Source organism: Arvicola amphibius, chromosome X (assembly GCF_903992535.2).
Source record: "Arvicola amphibius chromosome X, mArvAmp1.2, whole genome shotgun sequence".
Lineage (NCBI taxonomy): Eukaryota > Metazoa > Chordata > Mammalia > Rodentia > Cricetidae > Arvicola > Arvicola amphibius.
The window spans coordinates 110,105,094-110,130,766 of record NC_052065.1 but is presented as its reverse complement, the minus strand read 5'-3'; the positions used below and the strand labels follow the sequence as shown (position 1 = coordinate 110,130,766).

At 41.8% G+C, this 25,673-nt stretch overlaps 1 protein-coding gene across 4 annotated transcripts in view; it reads right to left on the bottom strand.

Annotated features, from left to right (window-relative positions):
- Positions 1-25,339, bottom strand: part of Tmem255a (transmembrane protein 255A) — a 52,808-nt gene extending 27,469 nt beyond the window's left edge. For 2 of the 4 annotated variants that reach the window (XM_038317492.1, XM_038317493.1), the window contains exons 1-4: positions 25,282-25,339; positions 18,539-18,681; positions 6,076-6,138; positions 3,520-3,609 (exon numbers count right to left, since the gene is read on the bottom strand). In XM_038317492.1, the coding sequence (XP_038173420.1) occupies positions 3,520-3,609; positions 6,076-6,138; positions 18,539-18,681; positions 25,282-25,339 (354 nt within the window). The other 2 variants (XM_038317490.1, XM_038317491.1) reach the window with 1 other exon arrangement.
- Between the last annotated feature and the right edge of the window lie 334 nt (positions 25,340-25,673).

Here is a 25,673-nt window from a genome sequence, read left to right as displayed (position 1 = left end):
ATGCCCTAGCCGTTCCATTCCTAAGTGGAAAGGAAAGAAAAATGCAAATAAGCCCATTTAGAGACATGTGCTCAAATGTTAACTACTTCATTGTGTATAATAGTAAAATGGTAGAAATAACCCAGATGCCCTTTAACTGGTGAATGGACAAACAAAATGTGGTATATTCATACAGAATTACACCGTAGTAAGGAATGAAGCACTGTCCCAGGGTATAACCTGGATGAACCTTGAAAACATTAGACTAAATAAAAGAAGCCAATCATGAAGTCCACATATTGTACAATGTTCCTTTTGTATGAAATGTCTAGAATGGGAATAGCTATTAAAGTTGATGCTTAGGATTGAGGAGGATGGAGAGATAGGATATAATGGGCAAAGGATATAGGGTTTTTCTATGAAAATAATCCAAAACTATCTGATGTCCCCATCTAGCTGTGAATATACTAAAAACTATTGGATTATAATCTTCAAATAGATGAGCAGCACAGCATATAAACTATATTTTAGTAAATACATTTTAAAAACATTTATGAGTGGAAGAAAGAAGAAGAAAAGGAAGCCATTTTAGTTCATGATGCCATCAAAATCTACTCTAGGCTTCTGAGTCGCTAGGCCTATGTTGCCATGGAGACTGTTTCAGAGTGAGTACTGCTTGTCAAATGGGGATAATAATGCCTGCCCTACATATCTCACAGGATTGCTGTAGGTCTCGGAGGAGGTAATAGATGTGAAAACACATTGAAAACCTAATGTATTACATAAAAAGCAAGGAATTAGTGTTATTAAGATGGCTCTTATTGAATACAAAATAGCACACACACTATGACTGACTGCAACCAATACTACAAAACATGAATACATTCAGGGAGTAATATGCAAAGGCCATCTAATTGCTATGTTAAGGAACATAATTGTAACTGTTAATAATTACTGATATATCATTTAGGAATCAAAAGATGGCTGGAACAAAATGACTTCTCTTAGCTAAAATATTTCAGTCTGGTAGAGGGAATAATATTTATATTCCTGACCCTCAAAACAAATCAAAGAAAGGGCATCTCTTTTCCATACCTTATTTTGTCTCCCTAGACAGATTATTTCTTAGGCTATTATTTCAGAGGCTGATTAGGTATACAGCATTAACAATAATGAGTCTTTTGATCTTGGCAAATGAGGAGTAGGCTCTTTTGTCTGAAAGAAGAGTCCACAAAGGCGTTCCAATTGAAATAATGATGTCCCAGATCATTCTAACCTAGGACTAGTCACAGCCTTGATGTTTCTTCAAATGACCTGAAAAATTAGCCAATGGCTGAAGTGCACCAACATGCCATTTGAGCCACAGAAAATTCTGAGAAGCTAATTGTGCTCTAATTCAGCTCTTTTAGAAAATATAATTTTCAATAGTTCGAGAAACATTTTCATTTTCAGGTTTAATTCAGCTGAAAAACTGAGTTTGCTCTGGAGGCTTGGGAAGTGCTGCATCTTGCTCTTGATTTTGGTCCTTGGACCACATCATGGCTACTTAATGATTTCTTATGTCCAAGACTTCTGTTTTTCCAGTTCCCCTTTTCCATTGAAAAGTATTTTTAAAGAATGTTTTTTGACTGTATTGGAATAAAAACAAATACATTTATGTTGTGTACCAGACCTTTTGTCCCAACCTAAAAGTTCACCATTTTTCTTATTTGAGAAGAAATAGCAGCATTTTTGTGGGACCCTAAAATTATGATGTCTTCTAGGCACTAACTATGCTTACTAGGATTAGTAGAAAAGTTGTTCCTGGGCCAGAAATCTGGAAAAGGGTAAAACGGAACATGGTAAAAGAAGGACAAGGGCCAGAAGGTGCTATGTAAGTTGTTAGCATGGAAAAGGCATCAATAGTCTTACCTAGCTTTGAATACTCCGAACTATAATACTAACCTGCCAGGAATGCTGAACCCACTTGTGAGAACTGTTATTGGTGGTAATCAAGCACTCTTCAATTGGATTTGAAGCCCACCCATAGGAGGAAATCTAAACCTGGTACTGAAAATCTGCTTAAAAGCACATGATAAGGGAAGTCATGGGCCCTGCGGGAGACCTTAATTCTGTTGTTTAGCTGAATCAACATAGCACTGACCCAGCTTCTAAATACATATGTTGATACAAGTAAACAATTATCACTCTCGGCCTTAATAATAAATACAGAGACTTACAGTTGCAAAAGGTGTTGAGAATCAGTGACAGTTGAGGGCTCAGTCCTAAACATGACATTTATACCATTCCCTCCAAGACTCAGGAAATATAGTATAGTAGAAATATGGCAGAAAGAATGTAGGAGCTGGAAACTATGGAGAGGGGTTGCAAAATGCCATCTTCAGGGAGGAATGCACATTTTTCAACAATTATGGATGACTTTTCTGGGTATGTGCAAAAGTGAGCCCATTAACAGTCAGGCATGGACACAACAGGGGCCCAGGAATCCCTAACATATTGCTGAACTATTTCCTACTGTTAAAATTAGTAAAGGGGGGCACTATTGCCTTCAGTTATGTGCCCATTGGTGATTCCACCAAATTGCAATGCATAGTCCCAATAAAATGGGCACATAGATGTCTCTGAACAAATTAAATAAAGTCACAGATGAAATAAAAAATCACGAATCTGGGAAAAAGACAGAGAAGGGGAATGGCTGTTGATGGGAGTGGGAGGGGATAAAAAGAGGAGGGATGGAGACAGTAATCAGGATCCATTTTTATACATGCCTGGAATTGTCAAAGAAGTAAGTTTGAAAAGGGGGCGAAGTCCTTTACAAGGAGCTCAATGGGCAGTTCTTAGTCAAGACTTCTCCAGATAAGCAGCACAAATTTAGGGCTCAGGAGTGAGGACGGCCCTTACTGAACTCATGGTTCTGCAGAGTGGGAAACATCTGACACCTGGGCCCAAGGACTAAACTCAGGGTAGAGGTTTTAGCTCTAATCTTTCTCCAGACATCCAAGTACATCATTCCATTCCAACCACTGCTATGGGAAAAGCAATGTTTGGGTCTGAGAGAAAAGTAGTTTTGTCCTCACGGTCTGTTCTTTGTGGCTGTTGAAGGGGAGATTGATTTGGAGACTTTTAGCACTTCCAGAAAGTCATATGGCTTTCCTTCTTCTCTATCACTGCCTCCAGGACTAGTTCCAAGCCATCCCTTAACCCCATGTTTTTGTCTTTGCCTTTCCAAATTGCACATGTCAAAAGGCTAGGCCTATTCCTATTGCCACTTAGAAATCTTTCCTGTGCTTTGGAGTTCAAGACACAATGAACTCCAGGTACCACTACGGCACCTAGGGTGTGTTCTGCCATTTTCTGCCCAGATTTCTAGATGCTTTCTAGATGTTCACTGATGTGGTCACCTTGACTACCAGCTACTGAAGACGGAAGAGCTTCCTTCTTCTCCCTTGTACGTGTGTGCCCCTCGAAGCACTCGGTACACATTGACTGGGGGTTTGTAGTGTTGCGCAGTTACTTCAGTTCAAGGCTAATAATACTCACAATGTGTTTGGCAGCAAAGACCCCATCCACTATGGCACAACAAAAAGCTGCAATCACGCCAAAGCTGATAAACACGATAGAAGCCACCAGCTGCAGGAGGGAACAAAATCAACGTGTCTGTTAGCTTGCCGCTGTTGCTGCTTTTGGAGACTGGTTCATCCCCCAGAGACTGCCAGCCAAAGCAGAACTCTAGTCTGTCACTGATGGGGGATGCTTTTTTTTAAGTCATGCAGGATGAGTGGGCATGGGAGTAGGCAGGGAGGGAGAGAAGGGGCAACTGAAGCAATTTGTTTTAATCAATTTCCAGGGTAAGCCCATAAATTCATTCTGTGAGCACCAAACAAAGAAGCTTGCTGCTATCCAGCATGCTATCCAGGAAGGAATTTAACTGCATAGCCCTTCCATCCTCAGATTCAGAAAAATGTTGGACCTTGAACATCATGTAATCCAACCCTATATTTTATTTATGTGCGAATGGAGGCACAGCAAAGGGAAACAGTGTGTCTAGTGTCACTACTTAGCCTATGAAAAAACTGGTGCCCACCAACTCATAGTCCTTTGTTTTCGTACCCGCAATCTCTGCTGCTTGATGACACATTGGACACTTACGATAACAAGAGTGGTTCTTGGGTCCTGCCTAACTCTACATCACATTGTACATCCCTGAAGAAAGGGGACATTCAATTTACTAACACTTATGTGTCAGAGAGATTTTCCAAGGATTGAAGTCTCTGAAATGGATAAATCCTGTGTGGTATATGTAAAAAAAAATCTTTCTCTTTTATGAGATGTGGGCTGATGTAGCCCAGGCTGGCTCAAATTCATTTTATGGATAAGTCTGGCCTTAAACTTCTAATCTAGCCACCAACGGGCTAGGAAGACAGGCCTAGCTAGAAATTTTCAAATAGCAAAACCAGATTGGCAAATTCATTAATCACGTTAGATAGCAAAAATTTTCCTAAAGTGTGTCTTCTAGTACCAAGACAATGCTTTAGCTTGTGGGGGCATCACAATTTCAGAATGTCTCAAAGGACAAAGGGACATGATACATGAGCCCACAGTCTGCCATGGTGACCCTCTGAGCTACATGGAATCAGCATTTTTCTTTCTTGAGGCTTTTGGGGAGAAAGAGGAGGCAATCACATGGCATCAAGCTAGTCCCCAGGGAGAAGGAAAAAGATCAAAGCCAAGGGTACCCTAGGGTTCACCCACTTCAGCAGGCTGAGAGGAAATACTTATCTCCTTTGGGAGGTGTTCAGAAACCTCTCTCCATAAATCTCACTTCACAGCACTGCAGATAATCGGTAAATAATGGATGAACGATGTCATGAAATTGGCATTACTAGCTATGCTATGATCAGCTCTACAATTAAAACTCCCCCCCCCCATTATTTTGAATAATTTAAGCCCAAAGTGCAAACGCAACTGGCAAGGGATGAAGTCCAGGTAAAATGGAAGAAGAAACTATTAGAAGTCCCCTGGCAGCGATTCCCATATTGCTGGGGGAAACATATGGTTAGAGTTCTATCCCTAGAGCTATTACATCATTTTATTAAGCGTGATGTTAAACAGACCCCACTGCCAAAGTGTGGATGCCACAAAGGCTTGTCCACGGGGAGTCTGATCAGTACAGCGTCTGAACACTCACCAGGCTTCCTGATTTGTGATTCTATAAAACTGTGCTGTGCTAGCAATTCTGCATATCCATTCTACCTCTTGCCCTCAAGGAAGCCTTATCAAAATGCAACCAGAAAAATACACCAGCTTGCCTTTGGGGGATATCATTAGGATGGCAAACCACCTTCTGTTACATGCTGACCCTTCCACTCAGCTTTATAACTAGGGATGGCAAAGACACAAAGATATTGTAGATAGACCATAAATTTCATTTGTCTGATCTAGGTCTTAAGTGTGTTTACTTTCTTTATCTTTCTAGTTTGGGTCTTGGTTTTGGTTTTAAGACTAGGTCTCAAGTAGCTCATGCTGGCCTTGAACTCAAGAAGTATTCAGAGGTGATCTTGAACTGAGCTCCTGACCCTCCTCTCTCAACATCCTGAGTGTCAGGACTAGAGGCGTGCACCACCTTGCCCAGCTTACATTTGTTTCCTTAATTAAAGTCCCCTAGACTATAATCTCCTAAAAGGTAAAAAAAAAAAAAAAAAAAAAAAAAAAAAAAAAACCCTTTGTGAAGATGTTTCCAAATCCTTATGTAACCAAGAGGAAGCTATGAAAGTAACCAAAAATTCAGGGCTGCAGTACTGTATATCATAGAAACACAGGCATCCTGTGCCAGAACAGCAGCCTGATTGATCAGCCTGAAGTATTCTTTTGAGAATGAAGGAGAAAGCTTAAAGAGATGGGGCAGGTCAGTGAGGAAACACTGGGCAAGATGCAAACCAGCCCCTAGCACCAGCTCACTATGAGACAAGTTCTCTGAAGGCTTAGGGAAAAAGATGAAGTAACAGTTTCTTTTGTGGCCAAATTTGCACAAGCTTAAGAGATGTGCTACTAGTCATCCACATAAACATTGAGCTTCCTACAATGGTGAAAACTTACCATCTGCCGCTTGTTCTCAATAAGGTTTGATCCGATGATTCCAAGGAATGATCCAAAGCCAAGCTGTAAAGCAACATAGCATTTAGAAAGACAATCAACCTGCCCACACAGTAATTCTAGTCCCTGGCCATGATTCAGGACAGTGGAAAAGAACTGAGAGTGTAAATGTCAAAGCCACATGTAGCTTCTTACACAAACACACTATGTACGGGGAAAATATATTCTATTATTTGCAGTTTTCTCTTGTAGCAATGACTCACACTGAAAAAAGAAACTTCTGTGCCCCCAAATGAAAGGGAAAGGTCAACTATAGCTTTTTAGGGCCTGCCTGTTTCAATTTTAATATCCATTACCTAGCATATGACTGGTGATTCAGTAAGAGACATATAATGGTGAAAAGCATACATTATTGCCTGTTCTGTATCTGGTTTTGAAAAGGACCTTGTACTCTGAAGCATGGATTACAGAATAAAGGTTTGCAAAGGCAATTTTTGATGCATTGGGCATACTAATCAAGCTCAGGAAGCACTTTAGGAATCAGCAAGCACCTTAACCCATACTAGAAAAAATAGAAATAGAAAAGAACCTTTTTTTGAAAGCCTATATTTGTGGTTGACCTACTGCAATTTATGTTAGCACTTATTCCCCTCTTTTTCCATCTCTGCTTCATTTATGGACAGAAAGCATTCATTAAAGGGTGAACAGAAATGGCAGTGTAAAACCCTGAAAAACAAATTTCCCTGACTAAGTGGCTGGGATTATGGCTCAGTGTAGAAGATCCCACTGCCCTCTAGGCTCTGCCATTAGTGGATTGAGCCTGCCGGGCTCAGTTGAAAATGATCGCTAACCAATAGCTATTGATGGGTATGGAAATGGAAGAAGTAAAAAGTGGTGGAAATGGACCAATAAATCTTAACACCATTTCTCTTTCGCCTCACTAACAGTCTCGCTTTGCACCTGCAGCTATATCTTGGCTCACAGGGGCATCTGTTTTAATCTAACTCCCAAGCTTTGCATTTAGGCTGGAAAATCTAATGAACCCAAGAACTGGTTCTGATGGTACCATGTTGGGGAACAGTTTGCCTCAGGATCCCAAGAATGGAAAAGACTGAAAGGAAGTAAAGATTCCTTCTGCAGGAGCAGCAACCATTCTTGGAAAACCAAAGCTGATCTGTGTGAATGATAGCCACCCCAATCCCAGCCTCCTGAAATTAGCCTCCTGCAACAGCTGACATGTGCTTTTCTCCCTCTCAATATTCTTTCAAGTACAGCTACAATGTGTTGCCTCAGAGTATACTGATGTAAACATGGCCATCACACTAGCCTATGTGTGATGCAGTCCCAGATCTTCTAGTAATGTCTGTGCAATCTAGAACTGACTAATCAGCCTTCCTTGTCTGTAAAACAGAAGGGACCACAGTATTGTTTATCTTATAGAACTCTGTAAAGATTAATTCAAACAATACAGTCAAATAACTTTGCATAGCACCTGCTATATAGTTAGTACTGAAAAATATTGTCTTGTTCTAGTGACTAGAATCGTATTTTTAATTTAAAAATGTATTATTACATATGGATGGATATTTTTCCTGTATGTATGCCTATGCACCATGTGTGTGCAGTGTCCTCCAGGTCAGAAGAGGGAACAAGATTTTGGCGTTACAGGTGGTTGTGAGCTACCATGTGGGTGTACAGGGAATAATCAAACCCTGGTCTTCTGGAAGAATGACCAGTAATCTTAACCATGAAGCCATTCTGCCCTTAGTATTACATTTTTAAAGACATTTAAGTTTTTAAGAGTTATTATTACATTCATTTATTTACATACATGCACACACTCACACAACACACACACACACGACACACGAGTGTCATGGTGTGAGAGTGAAGGTCAGAGGACAACTTAAAAGAGTCAGTTCCTTCCTCCCATCACCTGAGCCCTAGGGACTGAATGTGGGTTGTTGGACTTTGTGGTAAGTGCATTTACCTGCTGGGCCATCTCACTGATACAAAAGACATTTAACTTTGGAACCACTCTAAACATGATTTGTCCTGGAAAATTCTATCACTGCTTCTTTCATTTCATAAACATCTCCATGTTTTGTCTCTTCTCCTCCTAATATGTTTCATAGCTTTATTTTTAGAGAGGAATTCAATGAAGTATTATGTTATGCTATAACATTGTGAGCCACTTGTGGAGACTAGAAATTCAGAGCATTACTTCTTACAGGGAAAATACATCCTTTAACCAGACAGTTTCCCAGTTTCCACGGATATTTATAGACTATCTTTTGAAGCCAAACAGCAATCTTCCCCTAAAACAGCATGATGGTTAATATTGCTTGTCAATTTGACAGAAGTGAGAATCACGGAGGAAGAGGAAAGATTACCTCTGTGAGTTTGAAGTCAGCCTGATATAAAAAAAAATAAGTTCTAGGTCAGCCAGAGCAACATAGTGAGACCTTGCCGAACAACAACAACCACAACAAAACAAAAGACCTTATAATCACCATGAAATGCACCTGTGCCGGTGTTTCCAGAGAGATTTGACTGATGAGGGCAGACCACTCACTTTGAGTGTGAGCAGGACCATTTCATGAACAGGGGCAAGCTAGGAGAGGATGAGCAGGCATCATCACTCTGCTTTCTGCCTTGGAATACAGTGTGACCAGCTGCCTCTCGCACCTGCTGCCAGACCTTCCCCTCCAGAAAGGATTGTGTCTCCTGTAACTAGAAGCTGAAATAAATCCTTCCTTCCTTAAGGTACTATTGTCAAGTAGTTTGGCACAGCAACAAGATGAGTAACTAATAGAGACCAGAAGCAAAGACACTGACTAGTTCTGACATTCTCGAACAACTCTTTGACAGTGTTGACTGGACGGGAGACACTTGTGGAGCTGATTGCAAAGACAAGACACTCCAGACATGGAAATCCCAGATTGATCTAGGATTTTGTCTATGCCTCCTACCCTATTCCTTTTCATCCCATCTCATTCCAGTGTAATTCAGTCCTGGTGTGGGAGGTCCTTCTGTCTATGTGTTGCTTTTATTGGTTAATGAATAAAGAACTGTCTTAAGCCTATGGCAGGGAAGAACAGAACTAGGCTGGGAAGCTAGGCTGTATGCTGGGAGAAAGAAGGGCAGAATCAGAGAGAAGAAATGAAGCTGCCGAAGACAGACACTGGGAACTTTAGCTGGTAAGCCACTGTCACGTGGCAATACACAGATTAATAGAAATGGGTTAAATTGAGATGTAAGAGTTAGCCAATAAGAATTTAGAGCTAATGGGTCAAGCAATGATTTAATTAATACAGTTTCTGTGTGATTATTTTGGGTCTAAACTAGCTGGGCAACCAGGAACCAACAAGCAGCCTCCTCCAACAAATTGGCACCAACATGGCAAACTAAAATCCACTTAAAAACCTGAGAGAACTTAATTCTAAACACAAAAATACAGAGTTTAACACAGCTTCTCTCTATTTGCTGTAAGTGTGCCACAGCTCCTTTAAGAGAGGTTTTCCTGACTCAGGTATAGCAGAAAAAAAGCCACGCCATTTTGAAATGCTGGCTTTATGGGCCATGTCACCAGTGCAAACTTTGACTCTTTCTGGAGGTCTGGCTATAGAGCATCTAAATGGGTGAGCAGGATGCTTCAACTGCTTAATGGATCAACATAGACCTGCTTCATACTTGGAACTGGGGCACTCTGCACTGCTCAGAGGCAGTGAATGGAACAGCTCTGCCATGCTCGACTGGGCGGGGCAAGCAGGAAATGCCATATTTCTCCTAGCAAAGGCATAGCTAAAGTTCTTAAAATGCACTTAGCATTTTAGGAAGCACTCCTGGACAGTAAAGAATTACAGATAATGCAATAAGGACACATTCAGACATAAAAGAACTCTAAATGGGTCACAGTGTTGGATAAATGTATGTAGGATTGGGAGAGAAAAAAAGAGTATAGAGAGTTGAAAAAGAAGTAAATTGTTTTAAAATATTCTTTAAAGAGACAGAGTACAGATGGCCATAGATTAAAAGGAGTAAAGAAAATAAACCACATAAAGATTGACTATACACAGAGAGTCTGGATTATGTATATCATTGTGTTTTCTTTGAAGTTTTTGCCTGTGAAGGAGCTAAGTACAGAGAGACATTTCATTGTATGGACTGCTAAGTTAAACCAACATAATGATATCTTGAGTCCAAAATTTGATTCTAAGGGTATGTTGCTTTGGAAAAGAGGTTCTTCTTTTGTTTTCACAGAAGATGAGAACCTGTAGATTGCTTCCAGACCAATGGTTTGATGGAACAAGACCCCCTGAAAAGTTATTGTACATACCTCCACAAAAATTACTTTGCCAAATAAATAGCAGGAAGCAGTTTAGAGAAACTATACCCATATTCCCAAATATTGTCTATAAATGTTTGTTTATATTTAAAGGGGGAATATGATATAGATGTGAATAATTTGCATTGTTATAGATCTTGGTTTACTGATACAAATTTAAGGTCAATCTGTTATATGTATATTTCTGCTCTTGAATAAGGTATTGTGATTGTGTAGTTCACTTAAAAATGTAATGTATAATTTAAAAATATAGGTTAATAGATAATCATCTATAATAGTCATGTTAATTAGATTTTCTAGATGTATAAATATATATTTCAGTTAAATAGGTATTCTTCAAATCTTTCAGTGACCTTCAAAATATGGCATTTAAAATGTTTAAAAACCTAAGACTTTTCATGACAGTGAGACACATCTGCTCCTGGCAGCACCAAGCTACTTCAAGAGGGTGATGGACATTGAAGAGGCTTCTTATGAAGTTGGTTTGCCATTTGGGCAAGAAACTGCTCTTACCTGGACTATATGACTAGAACTAGACATGCAGGATCCATAGAGAAATGACTGCTGAACTTGCCTAAAGGTGAGACGATTCTTTGGAGTTCCTGCTTCATGAAAGACTCTACTAGACATTATGTAGGATACAAAAGAAAGTGACTGGCAAACTGCCAATATAGGCAGAACTGTCTTTGAAATTTCATGATTCATGGAAAAATCTGCTTGATACTATGGGCCTGTAGGCTGAAGATGGATGTCCCAATGGTACAGATGAACTTTGTGTGACTGTCTAGGCAGTAATATATCTTTGTCGATTCTAGAGTTTTAGAAGTTGCTTACAAAGCACTTCCTGTTTACTTAGGAAATATCATATCCTTCTGGAGTCTTTGATGGAGTTGAAGAATTTATAGTTATAGTTTTTCTTAGTTATGATAAAATATAAAGTAGATATAAATATTATAACTGTAATTCTTGCTTGATAACTGTTTTGTTATATGTAATTTTACTATGTTAAAGTTAAAGCCTTCCTTTTTGTTTAAGCAGAAAAGGGGAAATGGTGTAGGAGGTCCTTCTGTCTATGTGTTGCTTTTATTGGTTAATGAATAAAGAACTTCTTTGAGCCTAAGGCAGGGAAGAAAAGAACTAGATGGGGAAAGCTAGACTGTATGCTGGGAGAAAGAGGGTGGAGTCAGGGAGATGCCATGGAGCTGCCAGTAATAGACAGGCTAAAACTTTGCTTTTAAGCCATGACCTGACTTTGTGGTGATATACAGATTAACAGAAATGGGTTAAATTTAGATGTAAGAGGTATCCAAGAAGAAATTAGAGCTAATGGTCCAAGCAGTGATTTAATTAATGCAGTTTCTGTGTAATTATTTTGGGTCTAAGCTAGCCGGGCAGCTGGGAACCAACAAGCGGCCTCCTCCAACACAGTCCAACCCATTCAATTGTGTAAAACGCAACAAAAATTTTATGTCAAATCTATAAAGAGACATCACACCTGACCCCCAAGAGCTCACAGTCTAATGAGAGACACAGACTGTAAGTTAAGGACCACAGGATATATATATTTAAAAAACCTAGGACTCTGTGATCTGAGAGGAATTCACTCCAGATCATAGTCCTGGCTCTGCAACTCATAAACCATGTGACCTTGGACCAGTCCCTGAAACACTCGGTGTTTCAGCTTTCTCATCTATAAAATGGGTATCATGGAGTCAGTGAGATGACTTAACAGGAAAGGGCCCCTGATGCTAAGCCTGATAGCTTGAGTTCAACCTCCAGGATCCATATGATGGAAAGAGAGAACCAACTTCGCCAAATTGTCCTCTGACTCCCACACCTGCACTGTGACATGCCTGCTCATGTTCACCACCCTACCCTCAGCACAAAATTAAAAATTAAATAGATAAATGTGATCTAAACATTTTAAAATGGTAATCATCAAAGTATTTGTGAGACAGTGTTGTTACAAAGATCAAACAAAATGAAGTAGGTGGCTGCTAAATAAAAGGTACCCTTAAATTTCCGTAGAAGAGGAGGCATGTTATATGGGCTCAGAGGATGTGTGGAGGTCAGTAGGCAAGGAACTAACATCTATTGAGTGATGAAAGAAATCACTTACCTAGGTTGTAGGTAGATAAACTTTCCCGTATTGTTGAAAGACCTTATGCCTAAGAACTTTACATTAAATGTATACCTGTGTCCCAGCTTTGACTATAGGAATGATACAGAGTTTAAAAGTGTTACTATCATTCTCATCTGGCAAAAGGGAAAGCAGACGTCTAGAGAATTATAAGAACCATATACCACATTCATCTCAAAGCCAGGACTAGCCCTCAGACTATCTAGTTAGCAACAGTCACATCTTGAGGCCTTAGAGGTCAGTGGCTACTTGTGGGTTTTGTTGTTGTTTTTAAGACAGGGTCACACTATGTAACCCTGGCTGTTCTGGAACTCACAAAGATCCACCTGAATGCCGGAATTAAAAGCATGTGCTACACATCCAGGTCAGTGTTTGTAGAATAGTGACTTTGAAGTAACAGGGTCTTACTCCTTAGGGGAAGTGTTCTCTGCAGTGATAGAGTGAGGGAGAGCTCAGGGGGTGAAAATAAAGGAGGCACCAGTCTCCTGAAAATGGGCAGCTGCTTCTAATCAAATGCTAGCTCTCAAGGACCAGATAAAGGGGTCAGTGGTTTGCGTATTGGCTAGCTCTTCCAGAGGATCTGAGTTTGCTCCACAGCAATCACATGGTGGCTAACAACCACCTGTACCTCAAATCCCAGTGGTTTCAAGGTCCCCTTCTGGCATGGTGCATAGATATACATGGAAGAAATTCCCATGCATATAAAAAAGACACACTTTTCTTTTAAAAAAAATGGTAATGATAGCTTTCAAGACCTCCAAAAGGCAAGGTACATTTTGGTTCCTCATCAAGAACTTCAAGGAATCGGGTAATGTTTAGACCTTTGGACTTTCATAGTTATTTCCACTAACTGAACAAATAACTGGTTTTCTTTGTTTTGGCGGCTCTCCATTTGTCACATAAAAAATACCAATCACTAGAAACTAGAGTCAGATTGGAAGGTTTTTATGGATTTCCGGCTTGAAGGTATTTTTTTAAATTTTTGGACAAAGCTTCATTTTGTAATTCAGGTGGCCTTGAACTTGTCATTTCTTCTGCTTCAGGCTCCCAGATGCTGGGATTGCAGGAATGGGCCATCACATCTAGATGATGGACTCTTTGGCAACTGGACCTTATTACCTGTTCCTATTCCCATCCACCACCCCAGACACCCAAGACAGAGGCTCAAATAAATATTAATTGGGCGTATATTCTATGGCATATCTTGTGTTTGATCTATGGTTTGGAGCTGGTTGTTGAGGTGGTATGTGATGCCAAGAACAGTGAGATTTAGGCTCAAGAAATTCATGCTACTATTAGCTGAAACAATCCACAATTCCTTTCTATAACCCAGAAATTCAAAAATCTCTGGAAACTAAAAGAATATTCTGATGCCCAATTCGGTGGTAAAGCTTGATCTTGAACTGCTATGAGTTTTTTAAAAATATAATCTTTACCCTACTTTATATTAAAATTCATATTTTATGACAGAATTATGAGAGAACTTGATTGTATTGCTTTCCAAAGTCCTACTGGAATGCTAGAAGGTATAGCACTATAATTTTCTCCAAAATTAAAGTCTAAATTCTGAAGTATACCTTGCTCAAGAAATTGTGGACCTGTATAAACAAAGATAAATGAGGATATTGTCCAACAGAGAACACAAAATAAGATAAGAGTCTTTTCTGGGAACCAGGAATAAGAGGCTTCAATAGAAGAGAGTTCAAAGATGATAGGTAACACTGTAAACCCCAGTAGCTTAAGAATGTTCCTGTTATGTAGAATAATAGACAGAATTTAGTGAAAACAATAGAGAGAACATTTGGAAAACTATGTAAGTGGCAGTTTGGAGAGAGAAAAGCTCAAATTATAAGCAGGAGATGCTGTGAAAAGCAGAAGCAGCAGGAGGCCAGACTGACTTCTTCAGAGAGCTCTGCATGGCATGCCACCAGGCCAACAAGGAGACAATGGAAGTTAGACACTTGCGGCTTTGAACAAGTTTGTTCAACACATCAGGATTTAAATTATATCCTTAAAATGCACTCAAGAAGTTTAGAATTTGTTTTAGAACAATGTCTGTTTAATTTACAGCAATCACAAAACCCAACTCTCCAAGGCTCCTGATTGTTTCTTAAGTACTCAAAATACCATTGGATATCAATGTCCTTACATTTCTTTACAGAGACCTTATGTGTGCAGGTAAAGAAAGTCATGTGGCTCGGAGAAGGCTTCTACACTATTGAATGTTCCTATTGTCCCTGTCTGCTGATATCCCACTGTGACTCTATACGGTTTTCAATCAACTAACCCTCTCCAGGAAATGGATTGAAGCTCCCATGTTTCTGTGCTGAAAGAAAACACGGGGCCCTACAGGACAATAACCCTGAGACTAGAACGCCAGAAAGGTTTTCCTTGCTGGTCAAGGGGCCAACTCCATCTTGTGGGTTGCTTGGGAAACACATTTGCAGACTTCCTTCTCCTGGAAAGAAAAGATTTAGAGGAATGAATGGAGCAACCTTCCTCCTTGCCCCAACCTTTTTCAGCTTGATTCAATAACCAAGGCTTGTGGATAGTTTTTAGGCTTTCAAAATAGAAAGGAATGGAAGATGCCTCAAACATTGGAAGATAATAAAAAAAATTCATAATTCACTTTGTCTTTATCAGTCCAAATGGTTCAAAACCTTACATTTCAACCTGTACAGGTTAGCTCATTCTTAAAAAGGCATATGTGAGTGTGTGCCTTAGAATGACAACATTACATTATAACTCAGGTAGACTAGCTAGCATGCTATTATAATATGCCTCACTGCGTATTAAACACCTTACTGCATTTGAAATGCCAAAATGTGTGTCCATTTTCTTGTAATCGAATATTTTATCAGTAATTATGTTTTGAACATTCAAATTCTCATGTATTGCTAACACATTTAGTTGGACTTGAGAACAAAATAGTTGAGCTCAGGATAACTTGAAATGTTTTCACAGATCCATACAACTGTAATTTATATTCAAAATGACCAATTTGACAGTGCAGAATCTCAAAATACTCTGTCTGGTTTGTACTCTCTCTGGTTTTACTGTTAAGTGTGTTTTATCTCTCCATCTGGCCTCTGGGTCCACCTAAATTATATTTCCCTGGGGTGACTAGTAAAATGTATATTTAGCTTGTATTACTTTTTCGGTCAAAGATTAGCTTATGAATAGAAATCACATTCATAGAGTCCACCAGAATCAGAATCTCTGGGGATATGGAGGAGAGATCTGCATTTTTCACAGGCTCAGCACAAGGTTCTTGCTCATAGCTGGGTGGGGAAGTCACCGTTTTTCCTTAATAACCCAAACTATTCAATTAGTGAAGCATTTCATTCCGGGGCAAATCTGGGTTCTCAGGCATTTACTGCTGCAGAGGTAGGAGTCCTAATTGTATTTGCTATAACACTGTCTGACCTATAAACGTAAATGGATTTTTTGACTGTTCTATCTGCTATCATTTCTGCTTCACTCTGTATAATTAAAACCCATTTTAAAGAAATGATCCACAAGCATTCAGAGAGCAAATTTGTAAAGTTAAACCAGCGTGGGAGGGCAGGGATTCAACATTATCTCTGATTAAGTTTACTTTTAGTGAAACACATACACACACCGGGGGGGGGGGGAGAAGGAGAAATGCCCCCACTGCGTCAATTACCAGTGCTAGCTGAACATCAAGTACTTGAATAACAGCAATCACGAGTCCTTAGTCCTTTGTTAATGTATTCCAACCTAGCCTCCCACAGTCAGATATTCTACAGAGAAGGTTTGCACTAACATGAAAAGTACCCTCCCTTCGCCCGCAGCTACTCTGGATCCTGGCTTGAGCATTTGCTCTTCGGTTGGAGAGATTTCACTAATGCGGCTACCTGAAGCACACAAAGTCACAAGGACCCTGTAAATTCCTTTCCAAGCAACCAAAATTCTCTCTCTTTCTCTCTCATTCTTCCCCTCCCCTTGGCTTGCTTTTAAAAATAAAACCCAATTCTGCTGACAGCTGATTTTCTTGCCTCACCACAGGAAATGGACAGGGTGAGTTCTCGCATCACATGTTTAACAAAGGGCACTGGGTACCAACCAGTGTCTGTGAGACACCTGCCCTAAGCTGGGGGAGCCCTACCTTCCCCCCAAACTGCAGAACTTCCATCAGCAGCCTTAGGCTTGAAGGAGGTCCAGCTTAAGTCAGACCTAACGTCAAGCCCAGTTTTTCAAAAGGCTCTTGAGGAGTGAGACTGTGGAAGGGAATTGGTGACCTAGGCAACAGGCTCCAAGCTGGTCACTCAGTGATGGCTTGTTAAAGGTGTCATCCTTGACCTCTTCTCTTCTGAGTCAGAGAGTGAGAAAGACAGACTGGGACCTAAAATCGTGTCTGATCTCTTTGCTGTTTTAATTTTTTTAAAAAACATGAACCATTTTTAACATATTCCTACTCTCTAGCAACTACAATTCAGAAATCATTTAATTGATATTAAAATAAGATTCAGGGGGTTGGAGAGATGGCTCAATGGTTAAGAGCACTGCTCTTCCAGAGGTCCTGAGTTCAATTCCCAGCAACCATGTGGTGGCTCACAACCACAGGTAATAAGATCTGGTGTAAACTTCTGTCTGCAAGGATACATGCAGGCAGACCGTTGTATATACACATAATGAATAAATAAATCTTAAAAAAAATAAAATAAAATAAGATTCAATCTCTAGACTGAAGATTTGGGGTTCAACCGTATTATTCATAGAGGGGGTTTTTGTTTGTTTTGACAGAGTCTCATTATGTTACCAAGCTAGTAAGTGAGATTATTTTTAATGTAGCAAATTCCACCCTTGAGAAAATGGATTGCACGCACTGCAGGGGAGGGCAAACAATCCACTGGACTAAGAACATTGATACTTATTTACTGTTTATCGGAGGTAAGAAAACAGAAGTTATGACAATGTTTCATAAATGGCCTGTCACTGGCTTTTCTTGATAGTTGGGAAGGCCAGATCACGGGGGCCATCCTTTGCAAAGAGGGCAAATTCCAAGTGGTGAATTGTTAATGGTAGTGCATTTTATGTATGATAGGATTAGGTTATCAAGTTTTAACCAAGTGAGTACTAGCAAAATGGACGAGAGATTTGGAAATCCTATTGGGGAATAACAAATTGAAGTTGATCCTAAGAACAAATGACCAGTGAAAATGGCAGAATTGCTCTTCTACCTCCTGTACAAATTTTAAAATCAGACACATTGTAAGAGCCACATTTTAAAGAATTTTTTAAAGACCAGTGGCTCTGATGACAACTTAAACATGTCTGATAAGAATCCAGCCCCAAATAGCTCATGGGCCACTTGAAATATGGGCTTGTAGGCATTCTCTTTAATAACGAACTTAGCACTATGTACATAACATCCTGTAACATTTTAGTGTTTGTATAAAAAGATACTAAAATTGGAGTTTCATTTTCATCTAAAGTTTGAATTTCCATTTTACATACATTTTGTGTGTATGTGATTTACAAATGAATAAATATGCACATATTAAAAATATGTCTTCCACACCTTTTCCGGGGAGGACCACTTTGCAAGTGAATGAGGGCTCTTGGCCAGGAAAAGTGGAGATGTTGGTGTCCTCAGACTCAAGGGAAGATCAGGTGGCCTCTGTCACACACAGGAAAACAACTCAAAGGCGAGCACTTAGCTAAAATTGATGCTGCTAAAAAGAACCATGTCTTCAATCAGAAAACCAACGCCCTAGACAAGAAGATGACATGTTTAGGATCTCAGTCTTAGTTAAGGAAGACACTGGGACTCTTCTAAGTCTTTTTCAGTCCTGTGTTTTTCCTAAGGAGAGTCACCTCTCTGTATAGTTACAAAGAAACAGAGGGAGGGAATTGGAGCAAATGCTAAAAACTCAAAGGCAATTGAAAACCAGCCCAGTAGAGTCTTTAACTCTGTAGCCAGCAAACGACTGAGCTCTGCTCTCTGTACTTACAATAACTCCTGGGTAGTAACCTCCCACAGTCACGTTCTGGGTCCTGGTCGTTGCTGCGAGGCCCACCGTGAGAATTAACATGGACACAATAAGCAAAGTCACAGTAACATAGATGGAGTTCCGCTTCCTCCTATTGAAGGCCCCTGTAAGAACCGAGAGACATTGAAATTGCTCAGTTCATCTGAGAAAAGCAGAGAAAATGTACTAGTAAGCTTTTTCTTTCCTCCCCCTGTTGCTAACTGGGGTATCTCTAGGGAATGAACTGCAGAGAAAGAAGGGAACCTTCCGTTTTGCAGTCACCGGGCGACACTTTCCTCATAAAAATATGGTGCTTCTTTGAAAACAAACAACAGGAGAAAAACTCGGCAGTTATATAACAGCAAAACAATTTTGTGTTTTTGACATTCTATAAAAGATGTGTCGTAGCCACTTAGTGGAGTGTTTTTTAGGGCAGATTATAAAGGCATATGATGAATGACAAGTGTTTGTATGAGGGTATTAAATGAAAATATTTTAAAGGCACCAGGAAACGAAGAACATTTTTTCTTAGAAGCTAGCGATATGAAATTTAATTTTTAGGGTAAATATCAGAACTGAGCCAGGTACTGGCATTTTATTTTTCATTTATTTCTGACATTTGCTGCCTCATGCATAAACTTAAAAATGGTGTGCTGGCCAGATTTGTCACATAACAAATGTGCTTAATAAAGTAAATGTTTGAAGGCTCTTAGTCCACAAAGATTTGTATCAGGGGAGGTAGCTAAGAAGGATTATAACTTACATACACTTACGCTTATGCAAGGCTGACATAAACACAAATGGCACGAAGCCCATGCTCCTTCCTGCTCAGGGCTTATCACACATGATAGCACCAACCAATTTTTTTTTTTTCAAAAACCAAGCTTATTAAGTCAGATAGAGAAATGGTATCTAGGCTCACTTTTCAATTTAAAATGTTTTTAGGAACCAAGCACTGTGGATGCTAGGAACCAAGCCCTGCCTTAAACCGTGCTGGCATTTCTCTGGCACAAGGAAGGCCTCCTCAATAGGAAATACCGCGGGAGAATTAACCACCTAGGAGTTCTCAGGAAAAAAAAATAACCAAATGGGCAACACTATTAGGATCCAGCTCTCTTGAAGCCCTAAGGAAGATAGGGCTATAAGAAGCAGTGTGGAGCTGTATGATCAGTCTTTAAATATCCTGAATGGCCCTGATGAGAACCTTTGGTTTCTGTCCTTTCATAAGATCCGGCATTCTGAGAGGCCTCACTGCAGCCTCTGCAAATTATGGGGCAGAGAAGCTGCCCAGACTGCACTACTGGGAGGAGAGGGAAAGAAAAGCAGAAGGGAGGGGAGGTGAAAACACACTGAGAGAGACCCAGGAGGCTTGTTGGTAGTGAGAGTTAAGAGTGAATAGGAACTAGGGCTGTTCAGCAGCCTCCTGGAGCTACCTTTCCCAACAGTAGAGCAGTGAAAAAAATGCCACCCTGGGTCTTTCCCAGTGTGCTCTCCACTGAAGGCTCAGAGGGAGGCGGGAGGGGCTGGCGGTCTCCTCTGACATCATCCTTGAAACTAAGGGACGTGACTCACCAGGTACCCAGCTAAGACAATACTATTCTAAGACTGTTTTTACATCAAAATGGAGGCACGGTTCGAGCTGGTACGGCCCCTAACCTACTGTGAAACTCCAGGCTCGGAGGCAAGGGGGGTTGTAAAGGAGTGTGCTCTGCAGTGAAGTGGAAAGGCAGCCCCCAAGCAGAAAAACCGAAAAGCCCCTAGACACCTGTGACAGCAAGATCCGTTGTCTGTGGTAGCCATCAGGGATGCAAAGGACAACCTGGCTGTTGTTGGTAAACTAATGAACAAAGGCTAGCTGGTTCTGGGAAGAAAACAGTAGAGGGGTAGGGGTAGAGTGGACAGGATTTATTTCTTCATCTACCTGCAGGTTCCTTATCCTTCTTGTTGACTTCAGAGCACCCAAGGGAGTCTGTAAACCCGGGTTCCCAATTTTATTTCATGATAGATACTTGGTGAGTCTCCCAGGCTTCCACTGTGGGGCTCTAACATAAATTTACTAATACAACCTCCCATTCTTTTCTTGCTTTCGTGTTTATCATGCACATACGAACTCGAGCCTTTCTCTGCCCTGGAATACGCCGAGAGCACCTTACACACCCTTAGAGACTAAATCAGAAGAGCATGCGTGGCTGGTGTGGTCTCTCTAATTTGTTGTCTTGCTGACCGGCTCGTTCCTACCAAACGACCTTTAATCTCATCCACAGCCCTGGAATCTTCTTTGCAAATATCACTCTGACTCTTAAAAGCTAGGAGCCAGGTCAGAAAAGTGACTCAGCAAACCACATGGTGTCATTTGGAAATCTTTTTTTTTTCCTTTTGCTTTAGAATCTGAAATGAAATTCCATCTGTTGAAAAAAACCCAAAGATCCTACCACCCCTACAGGGGTCCGACTAAGATTGGTTTTGAATCACACTGTACTAGATTGACTGTCTAGTCTCTGGTCTGTCAGTCACTTTTTTATTTAACATTCTGAAGACCTTAACTACATAAAATCAAATGATTTTAATTGCACCTGGAGAAGTGACTATTTTAAAGAATTTTTGGGTAAATTCTTTTTAAGTGAAGAGACCCCCCCATTTACCTGTGGTTTCAATTTGACTTAATAAAGTCCATTTCTATTTTTAGCAAGACAAGCCTTAAGGTACTCTGAAAGTGTGGCCAGAGATCCTAAAAGGCAGAAATTGTATGTACTTACGCCATTTGCCTGCCTGTTGCTGTATTTTAGAAGGCGGGAGGACCCTGTTTTTACTAAAGTACAATTTGGGGCTGGCCTTAGATGTTTCTGTGAATACAGGACCATCTTATTAGGTTTTGTTTACTAAATTAACATATAAGGCCGGGTGGTGGTGGGGCAGGCCTTTAATCCCAGCACTTGGGAGACAGAGGCAGGCCAGTCTCTGTGAGTTCAAGGCCAGCCCAGCCTGTTCTACAGAGGGAGTTCCAGGACAGCCAGGGCTGTTACACAGAGAAACCTTGTCTCAAAAATATAAAAAATTAAAAATTAGCATATAAAAGGCTCAAACCATGAGCTACTTAAAATAGCCTCAAAGGCTGTAAAGGATGCCTTTTGCTGTATCAGATACACAATAAATAAATGGCCATCAGTTACTAAATAAACAAGTAATGACATCCCACAACTGTTTTCCTTCAAGAGAAAACGTCTGGGGTGGGGTTGTGCAAATAAATTTGGTCATGCTCATAGAATTAACTTGTTGAAATAGGGTACGCTTTGTGGGCTCCCCAGAATTGAAAGCTTTATGGCTAACTAGTGTCAAAACCACAGAGCCTCACCGCCCCGTCTACTTGGTACTTAGTATAGGCAGTTCTGTTTCAAGAACTATTGCAACCAATAGCTGTGAGAGGCCAAAATCTCCTTATTGGCACTTGCTGCTCCCCCTCCCAGCAGTCTCCCTGCAGAGCTACTGCAGCCCTTCCTCTCTGCAGTGCCCCACCTTCACCCCAGATACCGGAGGGCCAGGATGTAGCTCTAGAGGCATCCAATCATTTGCTGGCTTACCCCTTCCAGATAGCATCAGATTCTTTCTCCTCTGGTCCCTCTAATCAAAGCCCCTCCCCACCTGTATTTGTATCTGAATCCTCTCTTCATTTGAAGCAACTTCAAAGCTCCTTCCACCAAAAAAAAAATTTATCTTAATCAAGCCCCCCCCCCACTCCGATCACCCATTAACTCAGATTCTAATGCCCTAAAGGACTTAGTGAGTATATAAATTGTGACAGTAGGTTTCTTCTACAGCTCGTATGATGGCCACCAGTTGCAGGATCATGTAGCTGACAGGAAGAAGCTGTGAGTTACTCTCAGACAGGATACTGCCTCTGTTGAGCTTTACCTTGTACGTATTGGTTGATCGCCCCCTCCTAAAAGAGGTCATGTAATCTTTATTGAAATGGAGCAGAGATGCTTCGTATCCTGCTCTGTGCACTGAGGTGCTGGTGACAGGGTAATTTTTAGACTTGAATGTTCAGGTGGATTAGGATTTGCTTACCTGAGTCAGCTTTTGCTGCAGAGTGGATCTCAGGAAGTCCCCGACTTGAGCATCCCTGGAAACAGGTGGCTGCCCACACATGAACCTTAAGGCTTCTGCCAGTCTCCCAAACATGTACCTAAAGGCGCTGAGATCTACTACCATCGCCTCTTTAGTAAATTATTCAAGACATGGAGAAATCAAAGATGGCTCAGTAAATTACAAATGTGTTGTTGGGGGTGGAGAGAATGCCCTGATGTAGTATTGGTGCATTAACGCCTGAGGGCGCTGTTGCCAAAGTGGAGGAGGGGTTTACTGGAAGATGGAGGGGCGCAGCAGCTAAACTACTCTCTTCATAATTCCCAAGTGCCTGCCTCCTTCCCAGCTTTGGACTAGCGGCCGATCCCGAGGCAACCAGCAAAAGTAGTGCAGGCACCTTGGTGCAGGGGTGTGTGTGTGTGTGTGTGTGTGTTCTGTCGTTTGTAGTGTGTGTTACATTTTATTTATTTGTCTATTTGTTTGTTTATTGCAGCTGTGTCTTCCCTGTAAAAGGAATCCCCTCAGAAATGCTGCCCTTTAAGGCAGAAACGCAAACCCACCATCCCTCCTCCCGTTTGCAGAAGAAGGTGGCTTTGCCAGAGCTTGGTTAAGTGGGAGTATCCTAGATGCTGATTCAGGCCTGGGCTGTGGGATCAGCGCCAGGGAACTCCAAGGAGACTCCGCTGTCCAAACTGTGTGAACCTAGAGTTATCACTCTACTCAAGAATTTTCTAGTGACTTCGGCCTGTGGATTATTACCAAAACGCGATTCACGACGATAGTGAATATCTATGTGAGATCTATGATTCCTTTCCCTGCAGTGGCGAACCTGAGCTGGGCAAGCCCACTCAGCTTCTTGTGGGGGGCCCCTGGGAATAAATGAGAGAATTCTCTTCATCTTGTTCTGAAACCCACAGAGCAGTGTCAAGTAGCAAGCCTTTGAACCCTGGGCCTCTAGTCTGCTCAGTCCCCGCAGCCACAAGGCTCTGGGTGGGGAGGATTGATTTGCAGGTGGTTGTTGCACGCAGTTAGAAAGGATGCTGCGCAACCCTCGCCCTCTTGCGTCCAGCTCTCTTTAGCGCTGTTTGTTGTCTGGGAGCCTGGGCTATGTTAGCGCCACAGCTGGTCAAGGCAAGGAGTGCGTTTGGTGTTCTGTGTGCCTGTGTATGCGTGGGGTGGGTTGGGGGGTGGGGGTACTGGAGAATCTGGTACTACTGGGCTCTGGATTTGTACCCCAGTCCTTGGTCTCATTTTGTACCCAGTTCCAAATAACTACGACCTTAAAAATGAAAAGCACAAGTCGCATAGTAAACATGCCAAAACACTGAAGATAGGAATATTTTCACCATCCAGGTGATAACACTTTCAGAGGCCCCTTCTTTGAACGAAATTTGTTGCGACTGAGTCTTTTGCAGGCAGCAGAGAGCTCACACTGGGCTCAATCTTCTCCCGGCCCCTCCCCTGTGGATGTTCCAGCAAATTCATCGGAGAAGGCTGAATGGCAGAAATTCGGGACAGAGGAGTTTTGCAGAATGTGAAGTGTGATAGAAAAGGTGAAATGAATTTTGCTAAAGCGTATCAAAGGCAAATTTTAAGATTAGGTGGAATCATGGCTCAACAATCCCCTCCCGCTTTTTCAGGTTCTGAATTAATTTCTCCTCCCAGCGAAATCACAGGGCTTGGGAAGGTGCCTAACAGCTGAAGGAAACTGTTTTTGTTTTTGTTTTTTTTTTTTTAATTCGTTTGTAGCTACCGAATAGCACCCTCAAAGAGTCACCAAGTTGGTGCAAGACGGTATCAATCCCCTAGTTTTTAAAAAGGTTGAAAGTTGCCCCTCCCCCTTCATTCCGCTGAAGAGGAAAAGCGCGACTTCAGAAGATGCGCGGGCTCTCGCTGGATCTTCTTTTCTTGTGTTCTTTACCCCCCCCCCCACACACACACACACTCACACTCACACACTCACACACATTCTGTGTATTTGGAGCAGAAGAATAAGCATATTCAAGGACTGTTGATCTTTCTGCTGCGTATGTCAGGGCTGGGCTGTCTTGAGTGATTCCTTAGGAATTCCTGTCCCGCCAGCATCTCTCTTTTTCTTCCCCATTCCCATTCCTTGGGGTTGCACCCCCACCCCGTATGTGAATTGTAAATTAGCCCCCCCCCACCATTGCAGGTCTGAATTTCAGAATAGCACCTAGAGAGTTGAGGGGGTGGTGAAGACCCTGCTTAGTCTAATTATCATTAGTCGTGATCTCAGAAGGGATGAGGACTTTGCAAAGAAGGAGAGTTGAATCGAAAGCGAAGTCGCAGGTTGAAGGAAATGTTTTGATGCTCAAACAGCTGGAATTTACCACTGGCTGCAAGTCTGTACACACGCACACAAACACGCACACACTCGCACTCCGGGCTAGGTAGGGCTACTCCGACCCTAACTAGGCGCTCCAGTCTCCGCGTGTCACCCTTATCACAGCGGGGCCGCTCCCTTGGGGCTCCTGTCCGCCTCCCAGACTCGAGTTTGAGGACCCCCAACCCGGTTGCCCTCTCTGTGGCTCTGGGGCAGCCAGGAGCCAGCTGTCCGGAGGACAACGCACTTACCCCGTTGCTATCGCCGCCCTGAAAACAGGACTAGCGGCTAGACTTACCCATGGAATCGGGCAAGGACATGTCGCTGGACCGTTGCTGAGTCAGGGACTGATGCATGGTGAAAGCTGTCCAGTTGCCCCAGTCCCCGAAGCTGCTTCTAGCCAGGGCGCTCCGCAGAGCATCCTACTCCGTCGCCGCCTCTCTTGAGCGCTGAGAGAGACTGACTGCCTCGGGTTGAGAGCTGCAGCCCAAGTGCCGCCTCCCCCTCCCTTCCCCTCCTCTCCCTCCCTCCTCTTCTGCCTCCCTATGCTCCAAGAGGCAGCAGCATTGGCGTCCTTGCAGCAGCGTGCGCTTGCGCAAGACCCCCCCCCTTCGGCCTCCCCATCCTAGTTATCCACCTCCCAGCCTCCCAAGCCAGACAGGGAGACGGTTTCGCCCCTTGGGGCCAAAG